This window comes from Aspergillus pseudotamarii, assembly GCF_009193445.1.
Source record: "Aspergillus pseudotamarii strain CBS 117625 unplaced genomic scaffold BDV38scaffold_20, whole genome shotgun sequence".
In the NCBI taxonomy this organism is placed as follows: Eukaryota; Fungi; Ascomycota; class Eurotiomycetes; order Eurotiales; family Aspergillaceae; genus Aspergillus; species Aspergillus pseudotamarii.
The window spans coordinates 443,401-469,377 of NW_022475034.1; the positions used below are offsets into that span (position 1 = coordinate 443,401).

At 49.6% G+C, this 25,977-nt stretch overlaps 10 protein-coding genes across 10 annotated transcripts; 7 read left to right on the top strand and 3 right to left on the bottom strand.

Annotated features, from left to right (window-relative positions):
* Nucleotides 1–867: 867 nt before the first annotated feature.
* BDV38DRAFT_281977 (uncharacterized protein) lies at nt 868–1,356 on the bottom strand (the record flags this gene model as incomplete). Its single annotated transcript, XM_032059696.1, has 1 exon — nt 868–1,356. The coding sequence occupies one exon, from the start codon at nt 1,354–1,356 to the stop codon at nt 868–870; it is 489 nt and encodes a 162-aa protein (XP_031914743.1).
* Nucleotides 1,357–1,928: 572 nt separating this feature from the next.
* Nucleotides 1,929–2,767, top strand: BDV38DRAFT_281978 (uncharacterized protein; the record flags this gene model as incomplete). Its single annotated transcript, XM_032059697.1, has 4 exons — nt 1,929–1,954; nt 2,015–2,103; nt 2,257–2,501; nt 2,594–2,767. The coding sequence occupies 4 exons, from the start codon at nt 1,929–1,931 to the stop codon at nt 2,765–2,767; spliced, it is 534 nt and encodes a 177-aa protein (XP_031914744.1).
* Nucleotides 2,768–2,805: 38 nt separating this feature from the next.
* On the top strand, nt 2,806–3,122 carry BDV38DRAFT_281979 (uncharacterized protein; the record flags this gene model as incomplete). Its single annotated transcript, XM_032059698.1, has 2 exons — nt 2,806–2,847; nt 2,928–3,122. The coding sequence occupies 2 exons, from the start codon at nt 2,806–2,808 to the stop codon at nt 3,120–3,122; spliced, it is 237 nt and encodes a 78-aa protein (XP_031914745.1).
* A 1,451-nt stretch (nt 3,123–4,573) lies between these two features.
* Nucleotides 4,574–5,570, top strand: BDV38DRAFT_292240 (uncharacterized protein; the record flags this gene model as incomplete). Its single annotated transcript, XM_032061969.1, has 1 exon — nt 4,574–5,570. The coding sequence occupies exon 1, from the start codon at nt 4,626–4,628 to the stop codon at nt 5,568–5,570; it is 945 nt and encodes a 314-aa protein (XP_031914746.1). The 5' UTR covers nt 4,574–4,625.
* A 1,043-nt stretch (nt 5,571–6,613) lies between these two features.
* On the top strand, nt 6,614–8,195 carry BDV38DRAFT_292242 (uncharacterized protein; the record flags this gene model as incomplete). Its single annotated transcript, XM_032061970.1, has 3 exons — nt 6,614–7,109; nt 7,166–7,664; nt 7,730–8,195. The coding sequence occupies 3 exons, from the start codon at nt 6,614–6,616 to the stop codon at nt 8,193–8,195; spliced, it is 1,461 nt and encodes a 486-aa protein (XP_031914747.1).
* A 1,868-nt stretch (nt 8,196–10,063) lies between these two features.
* BDV38DRAFT_292243 (Zn(II)2Cys6 transcription factor domain-containing protein) lies at nt 10,064–11,062 on the top strand (the record flags this gene model as incomplete). Its single annotated transcript, XM_032061971.1, has 1 exon — nt 10,064–11,062. The coding sequence occupies one exon, from the start codon at nt 10,064–10,066 to the stop codon at nt 11,060–11,062; it is 999 nt and encodes a 332-aa protein (XP_031914748.1).
* Nucleotides 11,063–11,324: 262 nt separating this feature from the next.
* BDV38DRAFT_244271 (SDR family NAD(P)-dependent oxidoreductase) lies at nt 11,325–12,571 on the bottom strand. Its single transcript, XM_032054299.1, has 2 exons — nt 11,752–12,571; nt 11,325–11,682 (listed from the first exon to the last, which is right to left on the bottom strand). The coding sequence occupies exons 1-2, from the start codon at nt 12,470–12,472 to the stop codon at nt 11,471–11,473; spliced, it is 933 nt and encodes a 310-aa protein (XP_031914749.1). The 5' UTR covers nt 12,473–12,571; the 3' UTR covers nt 11,325–11,470.
* A 1,764-nt stretch (nt 12,572–14,335) lies between these two features.
* On the bottom strand, nt 14,336–17,299 carry BDV38DRAFT_69339 (uncharacterized protein). Its single transcript, XM_032063781.1, has 6 exons — nt 17,133–17,299; nt 16,962–17,058; nt 16,852–16,894; nt 16,361–16,768; nt 15,745–16,284; nt 14,336–15,680 (listed from the first exon to the last, which is right to left on the bottom strand). Exons 1-6 carry the CDS (start codon nt 17,258–17,260, stop codon nt 14,692–14,694), a joined length of 2,205 nt encoding a protein of 734 aa, XP_031914750.1. The 5' UTR covers nt 17,261–17,299; the 3' UTR covers nt 14,336–14,691.
* Nucleotides 17,300–17,651: 352 nt separating this feature from the next.
* Nucleotides 17,652–19,002, top strand: BDV38DRAFT_244277 (beta-lactamase-like protein). Its single transcript, XM_032054300.1, has 2 exons — nt 17,652–17,956; nt 18,141–19,002. The coding sequence occupies exons 1-2, from the start codon at nt 17,747–17,749 to the stop codon at nt 18,969–18,971; spliced, it is 1,041 nt and encodes a 346-aa protein (XP_031914751.1). The 5' UTR covers nt 17,652–17,746; the 3' UTR covers nt 18,972–19,002.
* A 621-nt stretch (nt 19,003–19,623) lies between these two features.
* nscA (non-reducing polyketide synthase nscA) lies at nt 19,624–25,801 on the top strand (the record flags this gene model as incomplete). Its single annotated transcript, XM_032061972.1, has 6 exons — nt 19,624–20,108; nt 20,213–21,350; nt 21,425–21,787; nt 21,867–22,196; nt 22,277–24,364; nt 24,449–25,801. Exons 1-6 carry the CDS (start codon nt 19,723–19,725, stop codon nt 25,799–25,801), a joined length of 5,658 nt encoding a protein of 1,885 aa, XP_031914752.1. The 5' UTR covers nt 19,624–19,722.
* Nucleotides 25,802–25,977: the final 176 nt, after the last annotated feature.

The window sequence follows — 25,977 nt, forward strand, 5'->3', positions numbered from 1 at the left end:
TGAACTGATGCACGGAAAACAAAAACAAAGAAAAGAAAAGAACGAAGGCAATGGAAAGATGGTACCTAATTATATGCCTAGTTTCCAAAACCTGCAACCAAGATAAGTTTTATCAACCGGGAATTTATACTGTAGCTGAATCTCAGGCCTCTCAAGGTCCAGATATCAATGCGACTCCACTGATCGACGTCTTCAGCTGAGCCATGCGGCGTGGACGCCATGGAAATGTCCGCTTTGATTATTCTCATCACGTATGCACGCCAAGGCATGTAGGATTCATGCAGATCCATGCCTATATAGCCCTTTTGCTGTGTTCGTTTACCAGGGGATCCAATGGGGTATGACTGGCGGAGCCATGAGGACACATCACAAATTCATGATACGAATTTTTTGTGGATAATTTCTGCAGCGTATGGCCTCTTCAGTGTACTTAATAATATTGTGGAAACCGCAGAGGAAAGATACCACTTTGCGAGGTAGGAGCTGTCAATTATCTGAGTCCTAGGCTTTCACCAACGTCCTACCAAGAACACTTCATGTAGCCGTTCAACCCTCCAGCCTCTCCTATATTCATACTCAGTCTTTGTAAGGCCATTAAGCCGACTAATTAATTGTGACCCAAAGAGATTCCAAGCAAAGATGCTTATGCAGATAAGATCAAGTAGCTATGATTCGTGGTAGGTAACAGCCCCAAATACAGAACTGATACTTTAAGTACATCCATATTTATTGCACACACTCCACGACACGAATCCCTTGTCCAACTGGAAATAATCAGACCGAAACAGAGCTCTAGAAACGTAGGGTTCGCAGCTCATCAAAACAGAGTATCTATGCTCTCAAGGAAATCCATTAGCTCGTTGTGCATCATGAATTGTTTTTAAGTAGGGACATTGGGGTGACATGCCAATTTATCGGGACCAAGGCAAACACCCCTTCGAAGCTATCGGCCGTTTCGGCAACTTCCAACCATCTACTATTGCTGTGTATGAAATAACCAGAGTCCTTTGCAACGAGCTCATATGTACCCAAGAGAGTGCGTCTAGCAATGAAGGTTTGAGGGTCCTTGCCGGCAAGGCAAGAAGAGCCCACCTCTTTACGACAATAGAGATAGGAACCTTGATGGTTCTGGATCATGAATTCATCGGTATTGCCGTCAGTAGGAGTGAACGACCAGGCCTGAGTAGGAGCGCCAGTCGCGGCAGTAAATTCCAGTGCGTCGCCAATATCACCTATGTCAGTCAGAACCAGAGGATGGAATCGAGTCCCAGGTTTGATCTGATACACTCCCCGTTCGAGACATGAGGTAGACTGGAAAAGGGCTACCAGAGCACCGAGAGCGAGGAAGGTCTTCATATCGATGCAATGACAATCTAATTGTGGAAGGAAGGTAGGATGTGTAGGTAGTGAAACCTCGGATTGGAGTTGTTCAAAATATTTGAATAATATGGAACAGGTATGATTGTCCGAAATCTTCCTCCAATTTATACATTTTCTGTGTTTATTCAGGCGATTGTGCTCGAATAATTAACAATTAGAGTTCGATAGATCATGTTGATCCATATGGGGTTGTTCGCTCACACAGTCGTCGGTTGCTTATTTTATCGTGTGTTAAACGAGCGATCCTAAACCGCTTCAGTAATAGCGACAATAGAACCTAGAAGAAGGTGATGTTTTTCGAACTAGTGCTACGTTGGAAAGACTCAAATCTTAACACTTTTGCCTATAGGTTGTCGTAGGACTCGAGGTACTATACCCAACCTCTATAAAGCCGAAATTTGATTTGCTGCTGCCCTCTCCTACCATAAGCAGATTGCGACTGAGCCTAGGATGACAAGTAATTTATCTATGGCTTCCATGTATCAAGAGTATTGACCTTTTCCCTATGCGACCTGTTCTATTCCCTTGGATTAAACTAACAGAGCGGGATGAATACGTCCGACCTTTGTGTCTTGTTATTTCTTTTTCTCTTTTTTTGTATTTCCGGATAATCCTATCATTTCTGACTTCAAAGAGCCGTTCCAGCCAAGGGAAAAGGTGTCGCGAATGCATCGAGTCCTCAGTTCGGTGAATTCAACAAGGAGAGCACTTTTGAGCTTCTTGGTAACTTCTATGAGCCTAGCGTGAGCTTGATTGACATGGCCAATATCTATCAGAGCGGCTAGAGTGAGGGGTAGGTTAGCGAGGGGATGGAGAAGTCTGGCCGCTGCGATAATATCGTCTTGCTCACAGGTACACCCTGAGATACATGGCCAGTCGCCCCCATCCAACAGAGCAACTTTGACGGCATTGGCAGCAATAGTCAGCGCCTACCGCGTAATGCGTGCCTGAAGAAACTCTTAACCCAGCTACAACGACCTGGTAGCCCAATTCCTTTCCGTGGTGTCCTGCTCACTGGGAGCGTGCAGTGTCTTGTCCGTAACTGGGACTACGCCACCGGTATCGCTGAACTGATGCAGTCGCTCAACACCCTCGTCCATCAGGGGAAAGAACTCTACTTGGTCAGCAGTGACCACCCGCCAGAGTGGTCATTAGGGACAATGCCTACTCTTGCGTGCATGGCCTCCGTCGGTTCTCCGTCTAACAGACCCAGTTCGGTGCGTATGTCCGCCACTTGGAGCGCAATATTATTCTAATGTGTCTCGATGAGGATATGGGGATTCAGGCTTGGGGTGTCATCGCTAAGGATTACCTCCAGCCCCCCAATGCTGCCCCGAAGGCGAATGGGCGTCCAACTCCCTTTATCGCTACTGGCCGTAAAGCATAGGTATAGCAGGTGCTGACAACATCGCGACTCGCCTGGCTATGTCTATCACCAGTGTTGCGATAGCATATACCATTGACAATGTAAGCCACCGTTACGTTTCGTTCTCTTCTTATTTTTGCCCTCCCTTAACCTTCATTTCGGCCGACTTTATTTTTACCAGGACTCCTACATGTTCACCAGTGTTTGTGGTCGCCGCATTTCCAGCCTCAAGACGGACATGGAAGCCCTAGGCCTACAGCTGAATACGGGGAATATTGCAGAGATCGAAACTGGCGACGCTAGCTCAGATACCCTTGATTGCATCCAGATTATCCAGCCTATGCAGCCATATCAGGGCGAGCCGAACGTTAGCTGAAAGGCTTGAGGAAATAGTACATTATATATCGTGGAAGCCTAGGCACTGCAAGATGCTTGGGATCGTCTGAATAGTATTCGCGTTGTCTGCTATGACGGACTAGAAGGTGCATAGCTGGCCAATGACATCGTCCATAGGCCCGTATGTCCACGCTATGGTGCGGGTGGCATGAAGGTTAACAGGAAATGTTCCACCGGACGTTCCGGAAACCTTGAAAAACGCTCAGGCGAGATTTATGCACGAAGCCCGGAATGGGCTGTAGGTCGGCGGGGGTCAATGCACTGTCGAGGCGTTGAGAAACGGCTATCAGATTCGGCATTCCCCGAAAGCCATTGAGCTTGTCCTCATGCCCTGGTAGCTGGAGTATGACTCGAGCAGCGAGGAAGGCACGGAAAAGGGGAAGAAACCGTCCAATCGGGCGTTATCCTCCACGGAGTACAGCATACTGCAGTTCCTGTCCTAACCATAGCATCTGCAACTGCTGGTCTCCGTGCAACTCGTGGGAATGGAGCTGCTGCTGCTGCTGTATCGACAGATCAGGGCCGCTCAGACCAGCGATCGTCAAAGCCCCGCTAACTCCTTAGCAAAGCTTCCATCGCTAGACGGTGTCCCGGGATAGGGCCAAGTCGAGCCTGATCGTATGTTGCTCCTCTTGGGCAATTTATGTTGTTTGAGTCGGTCGTCCCAGTTGCGACCTCCTCGTCGGGTGGTGAAATATTCGCATGCAAAACCTCATTTACCACTGCGGGAACACCAGGTACAGGATGAGGTGAAACTATGGTTACAGCGACTAAGCCATCCCCTTCTCTCCCCCAGCGACCTAACCAATTTAGACGCACCTGGACAGTACCATTGCCATGCCGCGCTGTGCCTGTCCGGGGGGGGGGTAGACGAAACATACTATGTATCGAATGTCACTGGTGGATTGGGAGCATTTGGCGTGCATAGTATAACGTCATTGGTTAATTGACTGCTGTTACTTTGGCCATTCGGAGAAGGCCCGGTGTGGCTGTGTCGTACATGATGATGCAAGCCACACCGTTCGTGAAACTTCCAAAGAGGGCATTGTTGCAAAGTATATGCGTGCTTGAGACGACGCGAGCTGCATCTAGATCGTCAGCACTAGCCGGAATGTTTCTGCATGGCGTTCAAACATGCACACCAGTCACTTCACTCTCACCTCGTTTCATCCTGGGCAGGCGCCCGGATGGCGTTGATTGGACCCAACTTGGTTTGATCTGCAAGGGGCTGTGAGAGGAGCCCAAATTAGAAAACAAGCATTCTTGTTCGTGATACGAGGTGGATCTAAATGGCGGACCAGGGTTGAAGCTGACGGAGCAAACTATAACCCGATCTGGGCTGGCCGATTACTCTACATAGTATTCAGTGCTGAACATATTTCATAACGTGTATCGCTACTGGCTCAACTTATCCGTACCCTTAACCACAAGGCCTCACCTAGCAGTTCTATTACAACACTACCTCAAACGCACTCGCCACGCAATGGAGGTTGCAGCTGAACTAGAACTTCAATATCTTGGAGATCCTCTTTCTGTGCCGAGTGACTTTCTGGGTGCCGGAATCCCTCTTTCATCGGTTCATGACCTCCTGGGCAACTCGCAGGTTGATTTCAACTCGCTTGACTTTCCAAATTTTGAGAGCACAGAATTGTCGCTGAAATGGCAAATGGATGTGTCCTCGTCCACAGACAATCTGTCCGAGGATTGCACACCGAGCCTGACTACCGAAGATAACAGCATCTCATCTGTCCCTGAGACCAGTTGCTCCCAAGAGGATCGGGTTTGCCAGAACCCAAAAGGATGCTGCATCAGCCTCGGCACAGAGATTCTCAGCTCCATGCATGCCGGCTCGAGCTCCTGCGTCCTAAGCATGAGTGGTCAGGGTGGTGGTCGCCAACCTCAAGTATCACTTGCAGCGGACGACATCTTATCCATGAACCAGTCGGCCTTGGGGGCGATCCGCTCCATACTCAAATGTTCGTGTTACGGAAGCCCACAGCTGCTGCTCATCGTCACCGTGATTTGTTCTGAAATTACTGCTTGGTATTGGCACATTGTTGATATATACAGCCATTGCCGCAGCTCAACCGCGGACAGCGCCATCTTACCCAGCAGTGTGGGCCAGGCCGAGACTCGAAGACGAGATTTCTTCATTGGCAATCACCGTTTGGGAAGGGACGTAGAGGCGGCCCTCATTCGTCAAGTCCTTTCGGGGATGCTTCGGGAACTACAAGTCGTCGTTGGAGACATGGCTTGTCACGCAGGACAATCACAGGCAGTCAACGAGCCACGCAGCGACTTCATGCAGAGTGATGTGCGAGCCAGAATGGTTGCATTTCTTCACACTCAGTTACGCGCGCTCACCTCCGCGCTGAACCACTCGGAAAACGACTTGGGGACGGTGGTACGGCCTATTTCACACAATTGATGTATACAGAAAGGGCGCTGGCGCCTGAGCTGCAAAGCTATCACGAACTAGTACATGTATGGCCGTATGGGACGCTTATGATATAGAGTATAAGGCTCCTTCTTCCTGCTTTTCGCATTGGACATTACAAATGCATTAGAAATAGAATACCTGAACAAGTGCAAACCTACAACGGCTTGGACGCACCACGTAGAGTTAGAATGGTAAGCAAGATAAAGGTATAGTTTCTTACACTGTAAAAGCTTGCTGGGGGGGCTACATGCTGCCCTTGGCCTCAAACAGCCTAGATAATACTACCACCACCACCACCACCACCACTACTACTACTACTACTACTACTACTACTACTACTACTACTACAGCCTGATGTATGGCTGAAAGGGAATCCGCACTGGAGAAAGGTAAATGGACACCAAGTGACACGTGGTGATCTCTCCTGCGCTTTTCGCTTGATAGAACCAATCATACCTATGCCGTATATATTGCTGACTGCATACGAGCCGTCTTGTCCCTCTCCGCAATCTCGGAACCCGAGAATGCCTGTTGCTGAAGAGACAGGCACTGGCTTACTTTACATGCTTGTGGACGATTTTACTTTTCCGAGAGTACTATTTTCGGCATGGGGCTGAACTGTCTATCGAATGAGTCGGTTGACGAGCCATGAAAAATCTATGCACACACCTGCAGTAGTTCGTTTAGAACCGCCTCGTGGTATGTGGCACCAGCATGCGATTTCATGGTTTCAGGACGCAGGTACATATTTATAGAAATATTCTCAACAAAGGCGAGGTCATATCTATAGACTGCAATTAACTACTTGATTTAATCCACCAACAGCCGATCATCGACCTTCCTCAGTGTGCTAAGGTGTATTGTGAAATCAGCAAGCACCTCTCCCCTTTATTTATTAGTTATCTGGTATTGCAAAGGTCAATTCACTGATATTCTGTTCCCTTTATTTATAATTTGCCGGTTGCAAGCCGGCGACCCATTCAACAAGATTTGGCAGAGATTCCCTCCAGTACATCTTCCCAAGCGTTCCCATGTATTGGTCTATTCTTCATTTTCTCGCAGCAGCGCTGCCCGCTGCGGCTTTGGCTACGAATAATTCATGCACACTCGTGGAGTCCAAGATTCCAAGGCGCATCTCATACCCCGGTTCAACAACATACAATTCGTCCATCTCATCCTACTACGGCGACCATGAGCGCGCTTTGAGTCCAAATTGTATCTTCAGGCCTACCACCACTGCGGAAGTATCTAAGTTCGTCAAGTTGATGACTGCTAATAACTCCACGAGCAAGTTCGCCGTTAGGGGTGGGGGACACACCTTCTGGACTGGCGCGGCAAACATTCAGCCTGGCATAACTGTCGACCTGCGCCTCATGAATCAAGTAGAGTTGAGCGACGATCAAAGGATTGCTCGCATTGGAGGGGGCGCAGTATGGGATATCGCTTACTCGCACCTTGTACCGCATAATCTGACTGTTATGGGAGGCCGTATTCCCGGGATCGGAGTCGGAGGCTTTGCCACTGGAGGTCAGTACTCGCAGTGCAGGGCTGTACTGGACAACGATAGCTAACTTTGTCATCAGGTGGAATTACCTTCGCGTCACGCGAGCACGGTTTCAGTTGCGACAATATCCACGGGTACGAAGTTGTTCTCGGAAGTGGTGAAGTCATCTATGCAGATCAAAACTCCCACCCTGACCTTTGGCTCGCGTTGAAAGGCGGCTCCAACAACTTTGGCATCGTCACACGCTTTGATGTGGCTACAATCCCTCAGGGAAATATGTGGTATAGCATGCTTAATTACAATTATACCAACGCCACGTTGTGGGCTCACGCCAAAGCCTTCAGCAACTTTATGAAGCCAGAAAATCATGATGGCGCAGCCATGATGGGAATGTTCCTGGACTTTGTAGACGGTAAGCTCCTTCTTTCTGATGCCATGTGGTATACAGAGGAGGTTCAGAAACCCGCCGTTTACGATGCTTTCACGGAGATTCCGAACTTGGGGGGGGTGGCGGAGCTCAACACTACTGACCACGTCGTGAGCAAGTTCGGGGAGAATATCCCATCCAAGGTGGAACGGTACGCAACCAATAACGTACTCTTCTACCATTTCCATGTCTTAACAATCTAACCACTTTGTGTAGGGGTTTCCAACTCACTTTTTCGTTCCATAACCCGGATCCTATGGTCTACATGCAGCTCTTCAAGATCTGGGAGAAGGGATTGAACAAGATTGCGAATGTGGAAGGCATCTTCGTCGAGTTCCTGACTCAGCCTCATCCTGTTACTAACGGCACCAACATGTTCGGTCTGACGCCTGGCAAGACTGACGACGTCATGGTCGATATGACTGCTACCTACGCCAAGAAGGCAGACGATGCCGGGGTCAAGTCCGTCATCACGGACATTGTGAACCAGCAGCGTGCTGTCTTGAAGGCTCATGGATATCTCATCGACTTCATCTATCTCAATTACGCCGACATCTCACAGAAGGTGCTCCAGAGCTGGGGGGCGGATAACGTTGCCAAGCTGCGAGCTATCAGCAAGAAATACGACCCCAAGGGTGTGTTTCAGAAACAGGTTCCTGGTGGTTACAAGATTCCAATGTAAGTCTGTTATACATTAGAACTGCGCTCTTCAATAACTCGGAGAATCCGCCACCTCCAAAACCAAAGTTAGCAACTCTACTAGGACTAACAAATTTCCTGAATAAAACCGCTCTAAGAGACCCATCCATTTACGCGACCTTCAAATCTGTTAATGACGTTACCTAATGTAGATCTATAGATAGAAGGATACTGAAAATGTTAATGTAATATCATTTCTATCTATTTTAAGAAATGTGCATGGTTACCACAGATCTAACGTTTCTACAACTATGATCCGCTGCTGCCGAGAGACGGTAAGGGCTTTAACTACTAAATCAGAGCACATTCCCTGTTAATTTACAGTACCCCATTAGTCTTTTGCATTATAGGTCTCCTCGGCCTCGACTAGGCTGCAATGCTCGACCTAAACCTGGCTCCCAATATTTTCAGATCTGAGTCAGCTAACGCGTCGTTAGGGTTTCGATCCCGAACCGCCCGAAGCGCTACCGCAAATCGTGTTCAACACTCTGGGAGGAGTCTTGATGTGGTCACGCGACCGTCAACCTTAAAGCGGCTCCCCCACTAACTTCCCCGGGCGGCAACCACCCCACTTCGAGTCCCCTTTTAAGTGATGGGCAATGAATCCCTTCTATTGTACTCTTACACCTATGAATTGCCCTATATTCTCGTGGATACTATACAAACCCAGATCACGGTTTTAGCTAGTCAGTACCACTCTTAACTCTTTCACGAAGATGTATATTATTGGCTATTTAAATGCCTACTAGTATTCAAGACTCTCGCGGATTGATTGACCCAACTTTAGAATATATGTTTATTTCTACTACGTAGAATGACAACATACCAGGACTTTAAAATTAGATCTCACTACTAATTATAGGGAGCAGACCACAGACCAGAGGATCTTTTTATTAAGGTTCTTAACCGAATACGGTCTTAATCCCATGGAAGGCAGTGGCTTTGCGAAAGCCAATCTCACCGACATTGTGGCTAAAGGTTGAAGAGTCAGATGACTACCAAGGATCCTGGACAGCGAAGCTTTTTACTGTTTTCGAAAGAGTAATAGTGCCACTAATTTCTGATCCGGTCACAGCCTCAAATCCAAACTCCCCCTACTATCATATCCACACTTTCTGAATTTAGTACTACAACGTCTGTAGGGCTCATCGTTCTGTCAAGGGATTGGTAGGCCTTGTCGGAGAGAAACCTCTTGGAAACTCGGCTCGGTAACGATTGTATTCATGCAAGGGAGAGCACAAAGATCCTCGATCGACAGCCATTGAACCACCCCCATTCCAAGCAGAAACAGATCAGTTATCTTCCAGAACCCTGGTCGCGCTCATTGTGGGGGCCGAAGAGTGGATTTCAGTCCCTTCTAGCTGATCTAAGACTAAAGGCGTCTGAAGCAAAGGAACTAGGGTTGTGAAAAGTCCTCGGGAGTGGATGAGACACAGCCTACTAACGAGCCCTAAAGCTTAATCAACAGGAGGCCCTATCCTTCCTGCATGGGAAGCGGCCAAGAGATATCTAATAGTTAGTTGGGTTTTTCTTTACATAATACGATCAAGTCGTATATGCATAGAATGGTCTATCCTAACATCTGTTCTGGGATTACTCGTATTACGAGGCAAGGGCGTTGGCGTAATCCCCTCGTTTTTGCGGGGTTCCAACAACCACGAGGCTGGCATTTGTCGGTGACAGCAACCACGTTGCAATGCATTTCTGGAACAGGGATCATCAAACGTTGGCGAGTTGCCGTGTAACGAGCATCCCTGTCACTATAGATAGATCCATAGAGATAGTTAAGATAGCATAATTTTCAAGCCCCAAACCTGACTTGGACCCCGAAAAACCACTGTTCCTAGCCCAATGGAGACCTACAACACCCAACTCCCAGCTCGAAAGCTGAAAGACTCCTGTGATGTCTGTTCTGCATCCAAGTTGCGATGTGATAAGCAAAAGCCGACGTGCTCGCGTTGCGCAAATCTAAACCGCCCATGCACATACAGCCCAGCTCGTCGGGGTGGCCGACCGCATCGCGTACGGCGGAAGTCAAGTCAGAGCCAGAGCCAGAGTCAAGCGAAGACCTCCAAGCAATGCCTCGGGGCTCCAGAGACAAATTCTCTCAACAGCTACTTGGTAGAGCCGACCGGGGTATCTGGCCAAACTGACAGCGAAATGAGCTGCGATAATGGCTGGTTTCCCAGCACACATACGATAAACCATCCCCAGGATAATCAGCTACAACCGGCAGAAATCACGTCATCGCCGTGTAATATGGTGAGCATGGGTCATAAGGTGGACACCACCGAGACCGACTGCACCAAGGCTGCTCTGTCGATTGTCGAGCAGCTGGAAATAACCAAGGGGCGGTGCCGGTCCACTGCTCCCACGCACAGCGGCAGCGGCTTGACGGCTACCGAGGCGTGCCAGCGGTTGTTGACTATCCTCATGTGTCCATGCTCCGAGCAGGCAAACGTAGCGCTTCTGGTGGCTTCGGGATGCATTTCACTCATGGACGCTGTTCATTGCTCTACTGGTGCCGATTCTGACGGAGGATCGGTGAGTCTTGACGTGTCGTCGAGCGATGGCAGATCCATGGGCAACGGCTCCTGGGAACAAGATATACTCATATGGTCGCGACCGCAGTCATCCTCACGCAGTTTAGCTGGCGACAGCCAGAGTCAGGTGGGGGATTTGTCCAAGATTGCCAGGCTTATTTTGCAGTTCACAGACAGATACTCCCAGGATACTAAAGGTGGGCCGCGCTGGGAGCACACTACCTGGGTCGTTGCTCCGGTGGTGGCATTGCTTCGGTCTAGGTTGCAATATGTCACTCAGGGAGTGGCAAGGCGTTTGGTCTTTTGAGTGTTGTCGTTTATTGATATAGTATTGTGCATAGTACATCGTGCAGATTTCGGACAGCGTGGCTAAATAGCAGAATGACGACGTTAGTTACGGGACAACCTATGATGGCCTTGAAAGTACCTCTTAAGCTGGAAATTCACAATGATTACTTTCTACTCGCCTTCTTTTCATTGTGCAAAAAGTGATGTTTATCTGAGCAACATGAGTTACAGAACAGATTAATCTATAACTTCAAGAGTACTTAGATTTAAAACTAATAAACATAAGGATTCTAACATTCATTTCATTGGCGTCTTCGCACTAGTGTTCTACTGTGTAGATAGTTCATGTACTTGTTTAATCGACTACTAGTGTGTGCACAGTCCACTCAGCCTAGGATAGCGACTGCCCATGCAGAATACCGATCGCCTATTGGGTGCCCGGTAAAGGCTGACCAGCAATGAATCGTGGAAATCCTTGGTAGCCGAGCCAGAGCTCACCAGTTCCCGGCAGGCCCCCGACAATCTCCTTCTGGCGAGCCTTGAGCTCCTCGACGTCCCAAGAGGCGAAGACGATCTTGTCTTTGAGAAACTCCGCTTCGGGGGAGGCAATCCAGACAAGGAAATCGGCGGGGAGAGAGACTGCAAAAGAGAAAAAGAAGAATGATGGTTAATGACTTGGACACTAGGACAGGATCAGTTAATACTTACTGTCATCATAGGCATATGGCAATTGGATCGTCTCTGCGAGCTTGGCAGACATGGCCGTGCGGAGAAGTCCGGGATGCACATTGTGAACACGCACTTGAGGGTTCTCGGCAGCAAAAGATTGTAAGAGCTTGACGGCGGCCATCTTGCTGCTCACGTAGGCACCCATACCGGGGAACGGGGGGAACAGGATGCCGGCCGTGGTGAGATTGATCAAGGTGACGGGCTTGTTCTCGTTGGCGTTGACAGACTGGTTCGCCAGGACGACCGCCTGTGCCGTCACGAGCGTACCAACCACGGTCGTCTTGTAACCGACCAGGAAAGTGGCCGGATCCACTTCCAGAAGGGGAACCACGGGAGCCAGGACGCCGGCACAGTGGACAAGGATGTCAATGCCACCAAACTCAGCAGCTACCTTGTTCATGGCATTGCGTACGCTCGAAGCATCACACAGCTCAGCCTCGTAGGTTTGAATCGTTACCGCTGCGTGACTGGCGCGAACAATCGTGGCTGTTTCTGCCAGGGCGTCGGCGCGTCGACCCAGGAGGATGAGGGCTCGGGGGCCCGATGCAGCAAAGGATGAGGCTGTGGCACGGCCAATACCGCCCGATGCGCCAGTGATTAACACAACCTTGCCCGCCGTGGAGAGACCGGGTTGAGTGGGATTAATGCCGGCATATGTGGCGGAGTGAGTGACCTTGGTGTACGAGGGTGGCGTGGCCATTGTGTCAAAAGGTTACAGGGCAACTGAGTGTGGGAAAATTGTCAAATGATGACTATAGCGTCAAGATGGATGGGGAGCAGTAAGCACGTAAGATTGCCGCCAACACTGTTCAATGTCTGTGAGAAGGAGGATTGAATAGGTAGTTTGCCAGGCGGGGAGGAGGCCGTTATTAATGGAATGCATTGTCAGCAAAATTGAACCTCGTCCTCCAATGCTTGACTGTAAGCACTAGAATGGGAGCCAGACAGGGATCTCGGTCTGGCCCCGCATCCGACGTGCATCGGGACCTTTTTTTCCCAGCCTTAGTTTTGGATTGACGGAGTCCGAGCATGCGTCGCTGATTCGGAATCCACTCCCCCCGATCCACCAGTATCCACATACCAACAGGCAGATGCCTCGGGAGCCTAGAAATGGGGCTCTTCATTTACTCCAAAAGGTCATCAAAAAACCGGCCGAAAACATCCACAAGGTCCGAGTTGTGGTGGGATCCCGGGCCAACAGCAACAAAGAACAGGGCACGCAGATCACGGATCACCAAATACGAGGTCAACAGCAAGGGACAAAAACAACACATACTTCACGCTAATATTAGAATTCGTAGCCGACCAATCACTCCAGTCTTATTTCTTCAAGTTAAACTAGCCACTTTCAGGGTCTGCAATGCGCCATGGGCGGTTTGAGTAACTCTTTTACTGCTCGTTGTAGAGCTTTGAGTCTCCATATGGATATGTATCTTAAAAAAATTATAATTAATAAATGAACTCTAGAGATATATATTTTTGACCATTAGTAGTAAGGTCTACGTCTATCTCTTGAAAACTATTTATTTATGATTTATCTTAGGAAATGAAAGAATGTATTAACCTATGACATATTTCCCTAAAGGAAGTATTGGTGTAAGACTAGTATTAATAAAACGATAACGAGACAGTACTGCTCGCTGAGTTGTAAAAAGAGTTAGTTGTTTCTGATCTCCTGTCATAATAGACCTAGGGGCAAGTTGTAACCCCTATGAGGAACGTGTTCCCTCAATGGCCGTACAGCTACTCTTGTGTAGACTTAATCAAGGCATGGCTTCATTCACAAAACATCCAACCGTTGGAGACGTACACACAAACACCAAGTAAGCATAAAGATGAGCAGGAAATACTAGCTGTGGAAGCAAGATTACGATGCCTGCTTGAAACTATCCATACCGACAAAGACACTGCTTGTTTAGTTGGAACTACCAAATAAATATGTATGCGGATTGCAAATGGTAAAATGCTGTGTTGTATATCAACTGCTAATCTGATGCTGTATTGCTCCTAAACTCCTCAATAAATACAAAAGCCAGTTACTTGGCAGCCGCAAAAATCACAGAGCTTTGCATAACCGGCGCATACTTCTTGACCGCCACAGCACGCAGGCCTGCTTTGTCCAGGATGGCATCCCACTGCGATGCCGTCCGCTCCGTCGTGCTGAACAAAGAATACATTTGGAGATCAAGCCCGGCAGGCCACACGTGAGCATTCTCGTCCGGCACCACCACTTCATCAATCGCCACGAGGGAATCGGCCGACATGGCAGGCACAATGTTGGCGAGTATCTGCACCGTGGTGGTATCGTCCCAGTTGTGAAGAACGGCTCGAAGATAGTAATACTTTGCTCCCCTTACGGGCTGGATTTTGAAAAAGTCGTGCTCCATCCACTGAATGCCTTGGATATCGGGAGCGCTCTTGATCACTTCACCACGATCCTGGACGATCACTCGGTCCGCGAGCTCCGGGTACTTAGACAGCACTTCCGCAGCCTGATGCCCCGTGTTGCCACCAATGTCCACAAACATGGCCCCGTCATGTCCACTGCTCACAGAATGGTCAAAGGGGATCATATCCACACCGTTGGCGTCTCTGGTAAGGCGCATGGCAGCCTGAAAGTTCTTCAAAACATCCGGGTGCTGCTTAAGCCAGGGATAAGGTTCCAGTTCCGTGCCGAGACCCTTTTGAAACGCACTACCGTGGGTTTCGTTCCGATATCCCGTTTCCTTGAGGAATTCAGGCAGAGCGTGGAATGCAGGGTTGCTGACGGCGTGGAAAAATCGGATGGGATGCTCGATGCGCGGGTCGGCAAAGACGTACGTCTTCTTGCTGGCTACGTACTGGTCAGGCCCTGTCTCTCCGACCAGACGACTGGCGGCCATGTAGCGCATGATGCGACTGACGAGCAGCGGGTCAGCATTAGTAGCCCTGGCCAGCTCTTTGGCTGACAACGGTTGCTTGCTCTCCACAAGGGACTTGAAGATCCCAAGGTCCCCCCCTATACAAACCATCGCGGTTTGTCGACCCTAATTGCAGAGCTTCATTAGTATACATAACCTGATGAAACGAGACGCATTTGCATCTGCTATTATTTCTTCTACTTACCGCATCAACATATCGCACCACTGTGTCAAAGGGAGTCTCAAGGTCCTCGGCCGATTGGTGCAGCGACGAGATCAAACGGTGCCTAGTGGCTTCATCAAATGGCGTCTGCGATGAGCTCTTCTCGGCCGCCATGAGGTCTGCCATGCAGCTTTTGACGGAGCGCTCCTCGACATTGCTATGTCCATTTGCCTCACTATGGCCGTTGGTCGAATGGTTTCCATTGGTGTGGGCATGGCCATTGGTATGACCATTGTTCTGCGGTTGGCCATTAGTCGGGATATCACCATTGGTCTCAATATGACCATTGATCTGTGAATAGCCATTAGTGGTGTGGTTTCCATTGGTCTCAGCATGGTCTTTGCAAAGCGTCTTCTTGGCTGCTCTGGCTTCGCCGTTGAGGAAGGAAAGTGGATCATGGGTTGTGTATTTAATCTCTGCTTTCTTCGCTGCGGACAGTCCGAGGTTTCCCTTCTCCAAACGAGGTGCGAGACCGTCGATGGCGTCTACAGTGAAATTGTCAATGTTGAGCGAATCCTCGGGGCGGACCATGCGCCGCCCCTTCAACGTCTTCAAAATTGCCTGCTCCTCTGGCGTCAGATGCTTCTCAAGTTCATCGAGAGCCTTGCGATTCTTCTCATCATTAGCATCACCATCATGACCGAGTGACTTGAGCTTTTTCACGAGAGCCTCTTTCTCCTCAAATGAGACATGCGCAAATGCTCTGAAGCAGAACTCGACCGTCTTGGACATTTCAGCTTGGGTCAGCTTGCCCTTGGCATCGGCATCAGCCTGTCCCTGGATAACTAGATGTCACGCTGTTAGAATCATTGCTTTCATCGTTGAATCGTCACACAAGATTTAACGTACTGGGTCTGAACAGGTCAAAGGCTCTTTCAAAGCTATCCTCGTCAAAGTCACTGATTACGGGCTCGTCTTGAGACCGGATCTGCTTCAATGCACTCGACACAACCAAGAGGAAACGTGTGTAGCTTTCGGATGCCTTCTTGTCGTGCCACGACGCCGCAACATTCTCATCGCAGTCCCCGCGAATGGCCGCTGCAATGGTAGTTGCTGCCGACAAACCTCCGGAGAGAGCCAAGTGAACACCAGAAGAGAAGAAGGGGTCAATGAAGGATCCAGCATCCCCAGCAATGCGCACACCAGGGAAGGCATAGCTGGAAGCGCTGTATGACCAGTCAGAAGCTGACTTGACCTCCGATACGAGCTCCGCGTTAGAAAGCAGTTCTTTGATACCCGGGACAAACTCTAAAGACTCCAGGTAGAAGCCCTTGGAGGAAGGCTCGGCCATTTTTCGCTTCTTCTCCGTAGCCATCTCTTGGTTTTGCACAACACCTACTGAATGGGTGCCGTTGTGCAGAGGGATAAACCATACCCATCCACTAGCATCTGTTGCGTCACAGGAAATCCGAGTTAGCATTATTTCCCCTCAGGGTGCAATATGGAAGATGCAGCTGTGTCATACCTTTGAGTGCTTCGAAATACGGAGCACCCTCTTTGTGTGTGCCGACACCGTGAACACCACCTCCCCTCCAGTAGCCCCAACTGGCAACGTTCTTCAGCCCCTTGTTGAAGGAACGGTTCTTGAGATACCTGGTGCTGATAAGACCATTTCTACCCGAGGCATCAACGATGTAATCCATGAAAAGAGTGCCAGAGGTCCCGTCCTTGCGAGTCCAAGTAGCAGATACGGGGCGGCCAAGGGGATGCCCATCTCCGGATGGGGGAGCAAACTCGATTGATGCCACCTTGGTTTCGTCAAATGTCTTCACGCCACATTCAGCTGCATGCTTGAACAACAGTTCGTCTGCCTCAGACCTGATGACATTCCAGGCGTAACCGCCTGGTCCACCGGCTGAGATGAAATCCGTATCTAAAAAGACGGAGTTTATCGTTAGTATACTCTCAGCCGTAGTAATTGAGCTCGCGTTTGGTAAATGGCCGGCGAAGACTTACATGTTTCAGGTCTGGACCAGTTGAGACGGAAGGCACCTCCGTTCTACTCTAAGTTTCAGCGACCAATATCTTTGCGCGTCTAACAAAGGGTATGGGCTTTCACTTCTCACCTTGACATTGAAACCATGGGCATCCCACTTTTCGTAGGCGTCAATAAACTTCAGAAAGTGTCGCATCGACGGAAGCATGCTTTCACCGATATGATATCTGGTGCACGCGTAAGAATGCAGGAAACATCAAGATTAAAGATTTTCATTGCTTTCTATGCCCTGGAAACTTACCTAGGAAACTTCTCTGCCTCAAGAAGGACCACATCGATTCCCTCCCGCGCAAGAGCCGAGGCGGCATATGAGCCAGCTGGCCCACCACCGACGACCAGCACCTTGCAGTTTTCCGGAACGTTCGTCATGTTGATAAAAATAAATTTAAGGATTCCTTTGCTATCTTGATGTTTTTGTAATGTTGTAGTAATGCTGTAATGTTGGTGTGCTCTGATGGATAAGTATCTATGTGAAAGTTGTACAATATGACTTGGACGAAGTGAAGATATATATAAAATTCAAATGTTGCCTTGCACGACGAGTAGTATACAGAGATCATGGATTCTGAAACTACATCGGCCATTGGGATCCGTTCGGATATCGGGATGCTCCTCGGGGCTTTTTTTTTTTTTTTGCGGAAGGAATGTGTTAGGGCTGCTGACTCTCGGAATCCGACTTTCAGCCACCAGGCGGGCAACTCCTTGGCTTCCCCAACACAGCCCTGGCTTACACCCCGTAAGGCGACCAACTTTTATCACCAGCGGATGCAGCAATAATCTTTGTCAAGTGAATTCCTTGTCACAAATTGTGAATCTATCTTCTCCATTACGGGCGTATGAATACCTTCAACTACTATGCCTGACGGGTTTTACTCCTCGCCCTTCTGGGCTGGCTACCTAGAAGCACAACGAAGCAAGCTACCTGTGCTTCCGGAAATTGACGATGGCTTGTCTAGCTGCGTTGTGCGCTTCCTTGGGTGCAATCCTGGAAGCATGCAGCTACAGGGCACGAACACATACCTCGTTGGCACTGGAAGCACTAGAATACTCATTGACACTGGAGAGGTGAGGCCTGTACCCACCACTTGAGCACACTTCGCTATTCATTTGTTTGTATATGTGTCGCTTCTACCTAGTCCACCTGGAATAGATCCAGATACACATTACTCTTTCTGGATGACTCAATGATTCTTGCCTACAATTCCATCTTCATTCTCTCGCCCAGTAACTTAATAACCATCGTTAACAGGGAGCTCCGCAATGGGCATTGGGTATGACCAGATATCTCGAAGACCACGACATATCCATCTCCCATGTCCTCCTCACACACTGGCACAAGGACCATACTGGTGGTATAGCCGATCTCCTTGCCCATGATTCCAATATATTAGTATACAAGCACAGGCCTGACCAGGGCCAGCTGGACATCGTAAACGGTCAAACTTTTCAAACGCCAGGTGCGACTCTCAGGGCGGTGCTGACGCCTGGGCACACCGTTGACCATACATGCTTCGTGTTGAAAGAGGAAAACGCTCTTTTTACCGGTGACAACGTGCTAGGCCATGGCTACAGTGTAGCTGAGGACCTGGAAGCCTACACAGACAGCCTCCGCCTGATGGCAAGTCTAAAGTGTGCCATCGGCTATCCCGGCCATGGAGACGTGATATATAACCTACCCCAAGCGATGGCAAAATATATCGCGCAGAGGGTTTCAAGAGAGAGGCAAATATATGCCGTGTTGGCCCGGCAAACCTCTTCCTGTTCTTCGTCTAGTAATGTGAGCAGCGCAAGCAGTGTCAGGACCATCAAAAGTGGCGACGCGGGAGGTACCGTCGGCCCTGATAATGGTCGCGATGAGGAAGATGGCAATGGGACGGACACAGTGCAGGGCCTATCCACAGCTGACATAGGCGGTCTCATTTACGGAGAGGTCTCCAAAGATAGCGCAACGTTTGATTCAGCTGTGGGGCCCCTGTTGAATCAGGTTTTATACATGTTGCTAGAGCAAGGCAAGGTTGGTTCTAGGTTAATTGGGCCGGATAATACTAGGCATTGGTTTGCAACGGCTCAACCAATTTAAGAACGAATTTCATGTTTTTGCTACTTCTTGCGAGGATGAGGAATGTTGTTTCTTGAGTACAAACATAGTTTTATAATACACATGCATCCATGTATATTTCTGCATGCGTTTCTGTTTACGCTTTTCTCGAATTTCAATGAATAGGAACGGTTCTATTTCCTATAGTTGAGTATTTGAAGTTTGCAAATTTCTAGCGGCTGCAGCTGATGGCTGAGCTTTCTCATAGGCTCTCTCTATTTGACTGAGAATGGTGACACGAGTTTAGCCATGTGGTGCCACAAGGCATTTCCCTTTGAATCAAGAATGGCACAGCTGAACTTCAACAATTGGGTATTAACATTCCCTCAATGCCTCCGTCATATAATTCTCCGAGTCGGATTCCGACCTATGTTGGCTCCATGCAAGGCGATACTCCGGCTTACTCTGTCTACCGTAAGTCAAGCCACTTCCCGAGACACGAGAAGTCAGCTGGAGACCATGTCGACTAGTCCGAGCCAGTAGCAGTCGTTCTATGTTTAGAATAGACATTTAATGTTATGTATAGTGATATGAGGTGTATAAGTTCTATAGCATTGGCCGTTAATGGTCCACACCAACGCTAGACACCACGTTACTAGTGTTCGATCTCTGGATGATATATTCTTCAAATGGCTTTCCAATCCGGTTAGGCTTGATTATTTTACTTGACTCAAAACTGTTATCTAGACCTTCGTTTTCTTGAGAGACGAAAGACACTTGCAAAACTTACACAATGATTGAAAACACCACTGTCACTCCTTCCGAATCACGCTCATCAAGCCCCAGCCATGTCAAAGTCGACATGGACGCCGAAATACCTGACGATTTTATTCTCTTTAGTAATGAGCTTCCCAATGGCGAAGTCCAAGACCTGGTACGAAGATTGCATAGATATGCCATGTTACCTGGCTATCCGCACCTTGCTCGATTCTTGCATGAATGCGCCTTGGTCCTGAGAACGGAAGTTCAAAAGCTCCCGCGGCCATTGCGAGATTCCGTACCTCCATTCCACGATGTGGTTACGCTGGCCTCGCACTGGGACGAGTTAAAGAGCAGTCCCCTAAGTGGTGCTTGGGACGGTGCTTTCCTCTGCATCTACGAGATAGCTATGCTAATTGGGTAAAGTTGCTATACTCTGTTCACCTCAACTACTGCTAGTGTTTATCTGGTAGTAAACGCGTAGCTTAGAGATGAGCTAACATTCCACTCCCAATACGTTACAGACACCATGAGATTCATCATATTTCGTACCGTCGTCCGGCATGCTTGGTAGGAATAAGTGTCGGCCTATTTTCAGCAGCAGCAGTAGCGGTTTCGGAGTCCCTATCAGACCTCGTCTCATACGGGACTGAAGGCGTGCGTACAGCATTTGTATTTTGCGTTCATGTGCAGCGCGTTTCCCAGACACTTGAGACCACCATGACAGAGAAAGCTACGTCAGCTAGCTGGGCTACCGTCGTGATAGGTGTACCGGTAGACACCATCCGGGAAGAACTGGACCGGTTCAATCACCTAGATGAGTCGGAAAGTATTGGTACGAATGCAATGCCGCTGACTGGCGTGAGTATTAGTCACGTTGATAATACCTCCGTTGGACTCACAGGTCCTCCCACCCGTCTTAAGCAACTCTTCCGCCAGTCAGAAATCCTTCGTGCTTCAAGGCACTCGGCGTTGCCCATCGCAGGAGGCCTCTGTCATGTTCCAAACGTGTACGATGACGACGATGTGCGCGCCATCCTTGAGACAGCGGAGGTCTGGGAGAGATGGGGCACCCGTTCTATGCTGGTGCCGTTGGTATCGCCATTTACGGGCTCACCATTCTTCTGTTCAGATGCATACCACTTGATAGAAGCCATCTGCATCGAGGCTTTAACCAAGCCGTTGTATTTCGACAAGGTCGCAAGTGGCGTTGTGACTCAACTTTTGCGCGACCGGCGACCGAATGGGCTACCATGTCAGATATTCCATTACAGTGCATCGCTCATGTCAGATACCATCATCGCCGACGTCACCAATAAGCTCTCAACTGTTGATGTGAGTCGTCGGTGTCTGGTCGACTGGGCGATGCGCGACGCATTTGATCAACTCCAGCATAGCCCACAGCGCTCGCAAAACTCAAAGCTAGCTGTCGTTGGCATGTCATGTCGTATGCCGGGAGGTGCAGATAGCACTGAGCGATTCTGGGAGCTGCTCGTGAACGGAGTTGATACGCACACTACTGTCCCTCCAGACAGGTTCGATCTGGATGCTCACTTCGATCCTACCGGTGAAAAGGACAATACAGTTGGAACCCGATTTGGTAACTTCATAGACAACCCAGGCTATTTTGACGCAGGATTCTTCAATATGTCCCCACGCGAAGTAAGACAACAACCTGAACCCGTTAATCGTTCCTGTACCTAGTTATCTAACCACGCACACAACTCTTCAAACAGGCCGAGCAGACAGACCCGATGCAGCGCCTAGCACTTGTTACAGCGTACGAGGCGCTTGAGATGGCCGGCTTTGTGCCTAACCGCACGCCATCCTCTCATCTATCACGGGTTGGAACTTATTATGGCCAGGCTAGCGACGACTATCGCGAGGTTAACGCAGGCCAGAAGATTGGCACGTACGGCATTCCTGGGACAGAAAGAGGATTTGGTAACGGCCGCATCAATTACTTCTTCAATTTCCAAGGGCCCAGTTTCAACATTGACACCGCATGTTCCAGCGGATTAGCTGCAGTTCAGGCTGCCTGTTCGGCTCTGTGGGCTGGCGAGGCCGATACCGTAGTCGCTGGAGGGCTGAATGTCATTGTAAGTCGCTAGAACTCATCCTCTCCAAATAGACGGACGATGAGAGTTCCCACCGTACTAACGTCAAAGCTTTTTCAAGACGAGTCCGGATATCTACTGTATGCTGAGCAAGGGACACTTCTTGTCAAAGACCGGCCAATGTAAGGTGTGGGATATTGGAGCTGACGGCTACTGCCGTGCAGATGGCGTCGGCTCGGTCGTGATTAAGCGACTCGACGATGCCTTGGCTGATAACGACGTCATTTTGGCATCTATCGTAGCCGGTGCTACTAATCATTCAGCAGAGAGTATTTCCATTACTCAACCACATGCCGCGGCCCAGAGAGAGAACTATCGACAGGTAATGAACAAGGCGGGTGTTAGTCCTCTGGACGTTAGCTTCGTCGAGCTTCACGGCACAGGAACCCAGGTTTGTCTGCCCCAACTATGTCAATGAGATGACCCTCCCTGAACCATGAAGCTGACCCTAGTGCCTCGTGATAAATTCAGGTCGGGGATGCCGTTGAATCTGAGTCTGTACTTGACTTCTTCGCACCTTCAGGTCGGCGGTTACACCCTGACAAGCGCCTTCATCTGGGCGCCGTCAAATCCAACATTGGGCACGGCGAAGCTGCTGCAGGTATTGCCTCCCTCATCAAGGTTCTGTTGATGTACCGCAACAACATGATTCCCCATCACATTGGAATCCAAACGGCCATGAACCCTGTCGTGGCTCAAAACCTTGCCAACCGCAACGCTGGTATGCTTTCTGAGAACCGTCCATGGCTACCCATCTCGGCCTTTAAGAAGCGTTACTCGATTGTAAACAGCTTCGGTGCCCATGGTGGCAATACAACGTTATTACTCGAGGATGCCCCATTGCAACACATGGATAGAGACAAGAATTACTCGAGACATGGCGTGGCTAGCAGCGAAGTGGCATGCATCTCAGCTAAAAGCAAAGCTTCACTTCGGGCCAACATCAGGGCTTTGCTCGGCTATCTGAATACCCATAAAGAGACGGAACTCAGAGATATTGCCTATACAACCAGTGCTCGGCGAATACACCATCATATCCGTATTGCTACATCTGTTTCGAGTGCGGCACAGCTGCAGTCCTTCCTGCAGGCTGCCGCTGAGGATGTCGACGCATATGCAAAACATGTTGCTACGACCACTAAAAAGACTGTCGTGTTTGCTTTCTCCGGCCAGGGCTGTCTCTATCACGGCGCTGCGGCGCAGCTGTTCGGAAAAGCACCTTTCTTCCGCGACCAGGTACTCCAACTCGATCGCATCGTTAGGCGGCTGGGCTTCCCCACGATACTTGCCACCGTTGCCGGCGATGCAACGAGTATCGGCTCTGCCAGATTATCACAAAGGGAATCTACCCCAGGTAGTGAGGCAAGCCATGACGCTGTGGCCTTGAGTGATAGCAGCACAAGCACAACTTCTCCGACACCTACAGTTGAGAGTCCACTAGTTACTCAGCTCGCCCTGGTGGTCATCCAGATTGCCTTGGTGCAGTATTGGGGACTACTTGGTATCAAGCCCAGCGTAGTTATCGGCCACAGCCTCGGAGAATACGCTGCGTTGGTCGCAGCTGGAGTCTTGTCGGTGGCAGACGCTCTATTCTTGGTAGGTAAGCGAGCTGAACTCATGTTAGCCGTCTGCGAGCCTGAGAGCCATGCCATGCTGTCAGTTCGCGGTGCCTCGGTCAATCGCATAGAAGAATTGTGCCGGGAGTGTGACGAGCAGTATCGTTTTGAAGTATCATGTGTGAACGGGTTGACCGACATTGTTGTCAGCGGCCTGCGAGAGGATATGGTCTCCCTACGTGACATGCTGCAGGGTGCTGGACTGAAATGTGTCCTCCTCGATATACCATTCGCTTTCCACAGCGAGCAAATGTCACCCATCCTAGATGACTTTGGGAATGCGGCTAGATATGTTACATTCAAGGCCCCTGCGATCCCGATTATCTCTCCACTTCTAGGACAGTGCGTTTCTGAAGACAACGTTCTTGATGGAAAGTATTTGGCTCGTGCAACATGCGAGCCTGTTAATTTTGTGGCTGCTCTTGACGCTGCCAGATCCGATGGCGTAGTAAATGACAAGACCACCTGGATCGATATTGGGCCTCACCCAGTTTGTACCTCCTTCGTCAGCAATCATTATGGAAAGGGGGCAGCACAAACCTTTGCGTCACTTCGCCGTGGTGACGATACGCTATCCACATTTACGGGAAGTCTTGCAGCATTACACTGCCTAGGGCTTCCTGTTGCATGGAACGAGTATTTCGATCTCAGAGAGAATCCCGCTCGTCTGCTGCACCTCGACTCATATCAATGGAACTACAAGAACTACTGGATCCCATACGAGGGGTCGTGGACACTCGACAAAGCTCATGCTGGACAAAGCAGCAAGACCAACAGTTCAGCCGCTGTTTCGGCTTTCTTTACCTCTTCTGTACAACAAATCATTTCCGAGGAATATAGCGAGTCTCTAGGACAGATGAGGGCACTCTCCAACTTGCATCACCCCGACCTCCGGGGAGTAGCAGAGGGACATAAGTTAAACGGAAGGAGTGTTGTGACTGGAGTATGACATCCCAGGCTCGGACTTTCTCATTATCATATTGTTTGTTTTTTCGTGGGATTAATTTGCTAACTGCATCTTGCACAGAGTATTTGGGCAGATATTACCCTCACTGTTGGTGAGTATCTGTACAAGAAAATGGTACCCGACGGGGATACACCGCACATGGACATCAAAAACATGGAAGTAAACGAAGCCCAGGTGCTTGACCCAGGGGCATCCCAATTCATTCAAATTGAAGGAGTCTTGGATATGTCGCAAAAGCAGACGGCTGTACGACTGTACGCAGCAGGCCCAGACGGGACTCGTAATACGGAGAAGGCATTTGCCACAGCAACGGTGTGCTACGAAGACGCGCAGGCCTGGCAAGAACAGTGGCAGATGACTTCACACTTAGTTGCTGCACGGGCCAATTCACTCTGGGAAACGACTGCCGGCGGCGACGACAATAGCCCAGACGAAGGCAAAGTGAGCCACTTTTCACGGAGTGTCGCGTATCAACTCTTCGCCAACGTGGTGGACTACGGCGCGCGATATCGCGGCATGCAGCGCGTAGCACTCTCTGAGGACACTCTGGAAGCAACGGCTGACGTCGTCCTGGACAATGACCAACACGGCACTTGGCACACACCCCCTCACTGGATCGACAGCGCTTTCCAGCTTGCTGGTTTCGTCATGAATTCTTTTGGTGTCCAATGCGATGGCAAAGTCGCTGGATCATCTCGTGATTTCTTTTACATCACGCCGGGGTGGCGTCACTTCCGGCTGCTAGAACGCCTTGAGCCCGGCCCTGCTGTCACGTATCGTAACTTTGTCCGGATGTTTCCCGTCGACAGCGAGCCTGGTGCATATGCCGGAGACATATATCTGCACCGGGGTGAAAGGCTCGTGGGCGTGTGCGCAGGGATTAAATTCAAAGCTGTTCCCCGCGCTTTGATGTCGGTCTTGTTTCCTCGGATTGAGACTGGTGAGAAGCGAAAGCAATCTGTTGAGACTCATTCCGCCAACGGTCAAAGTAAGGGGACGTACTCTCAGTCTCAGCCCATCCCGGCCACTGCTTTCCAATATCCTGAGAGGCTGACGGCGCCTATCACGGAAGTGACCAACTCACGACATCAAGACCAGGCTGGGATAGCACGAAACGCACAGCCCCCAGCGCCGGCAACAGCAATCACACAGCGAGTCCAGTCTTTAAAGGGAGGGCCAGATCAAAGCCATAACCCGCAAGTGACTGCCTGTCTCGCGCTTATTTCAGAGGAAACCGGGCTGGATCTGGACGATTTGAGAGGCGATGCTGCCTTTGCTGAGTTGGGAGTGGATTCTCTAATGTCATTAGCACTATCGGCTAAGATACGTGCAGAGCTAGGTATTGATGTTCAGGCGTCCATTTTTCTGCAATGTCCGACTGTGCAGGACTTAGTTACGTGGCTGAGCAAGTAGAAAGGCTGTTTCTCAACCTAATCTGGAGAAGGGATAGATAGTCAGATTGCTAGAAACCTACGGGTAGTGCAGGAGAGATGCCAAATTCACTTTGAGTCCAACAGCCAATTATTGTACACTTTGCACGGGTTGCCATAGTGCATTCCACATCAAGTCAAGTTAACCTTCAATCCTTC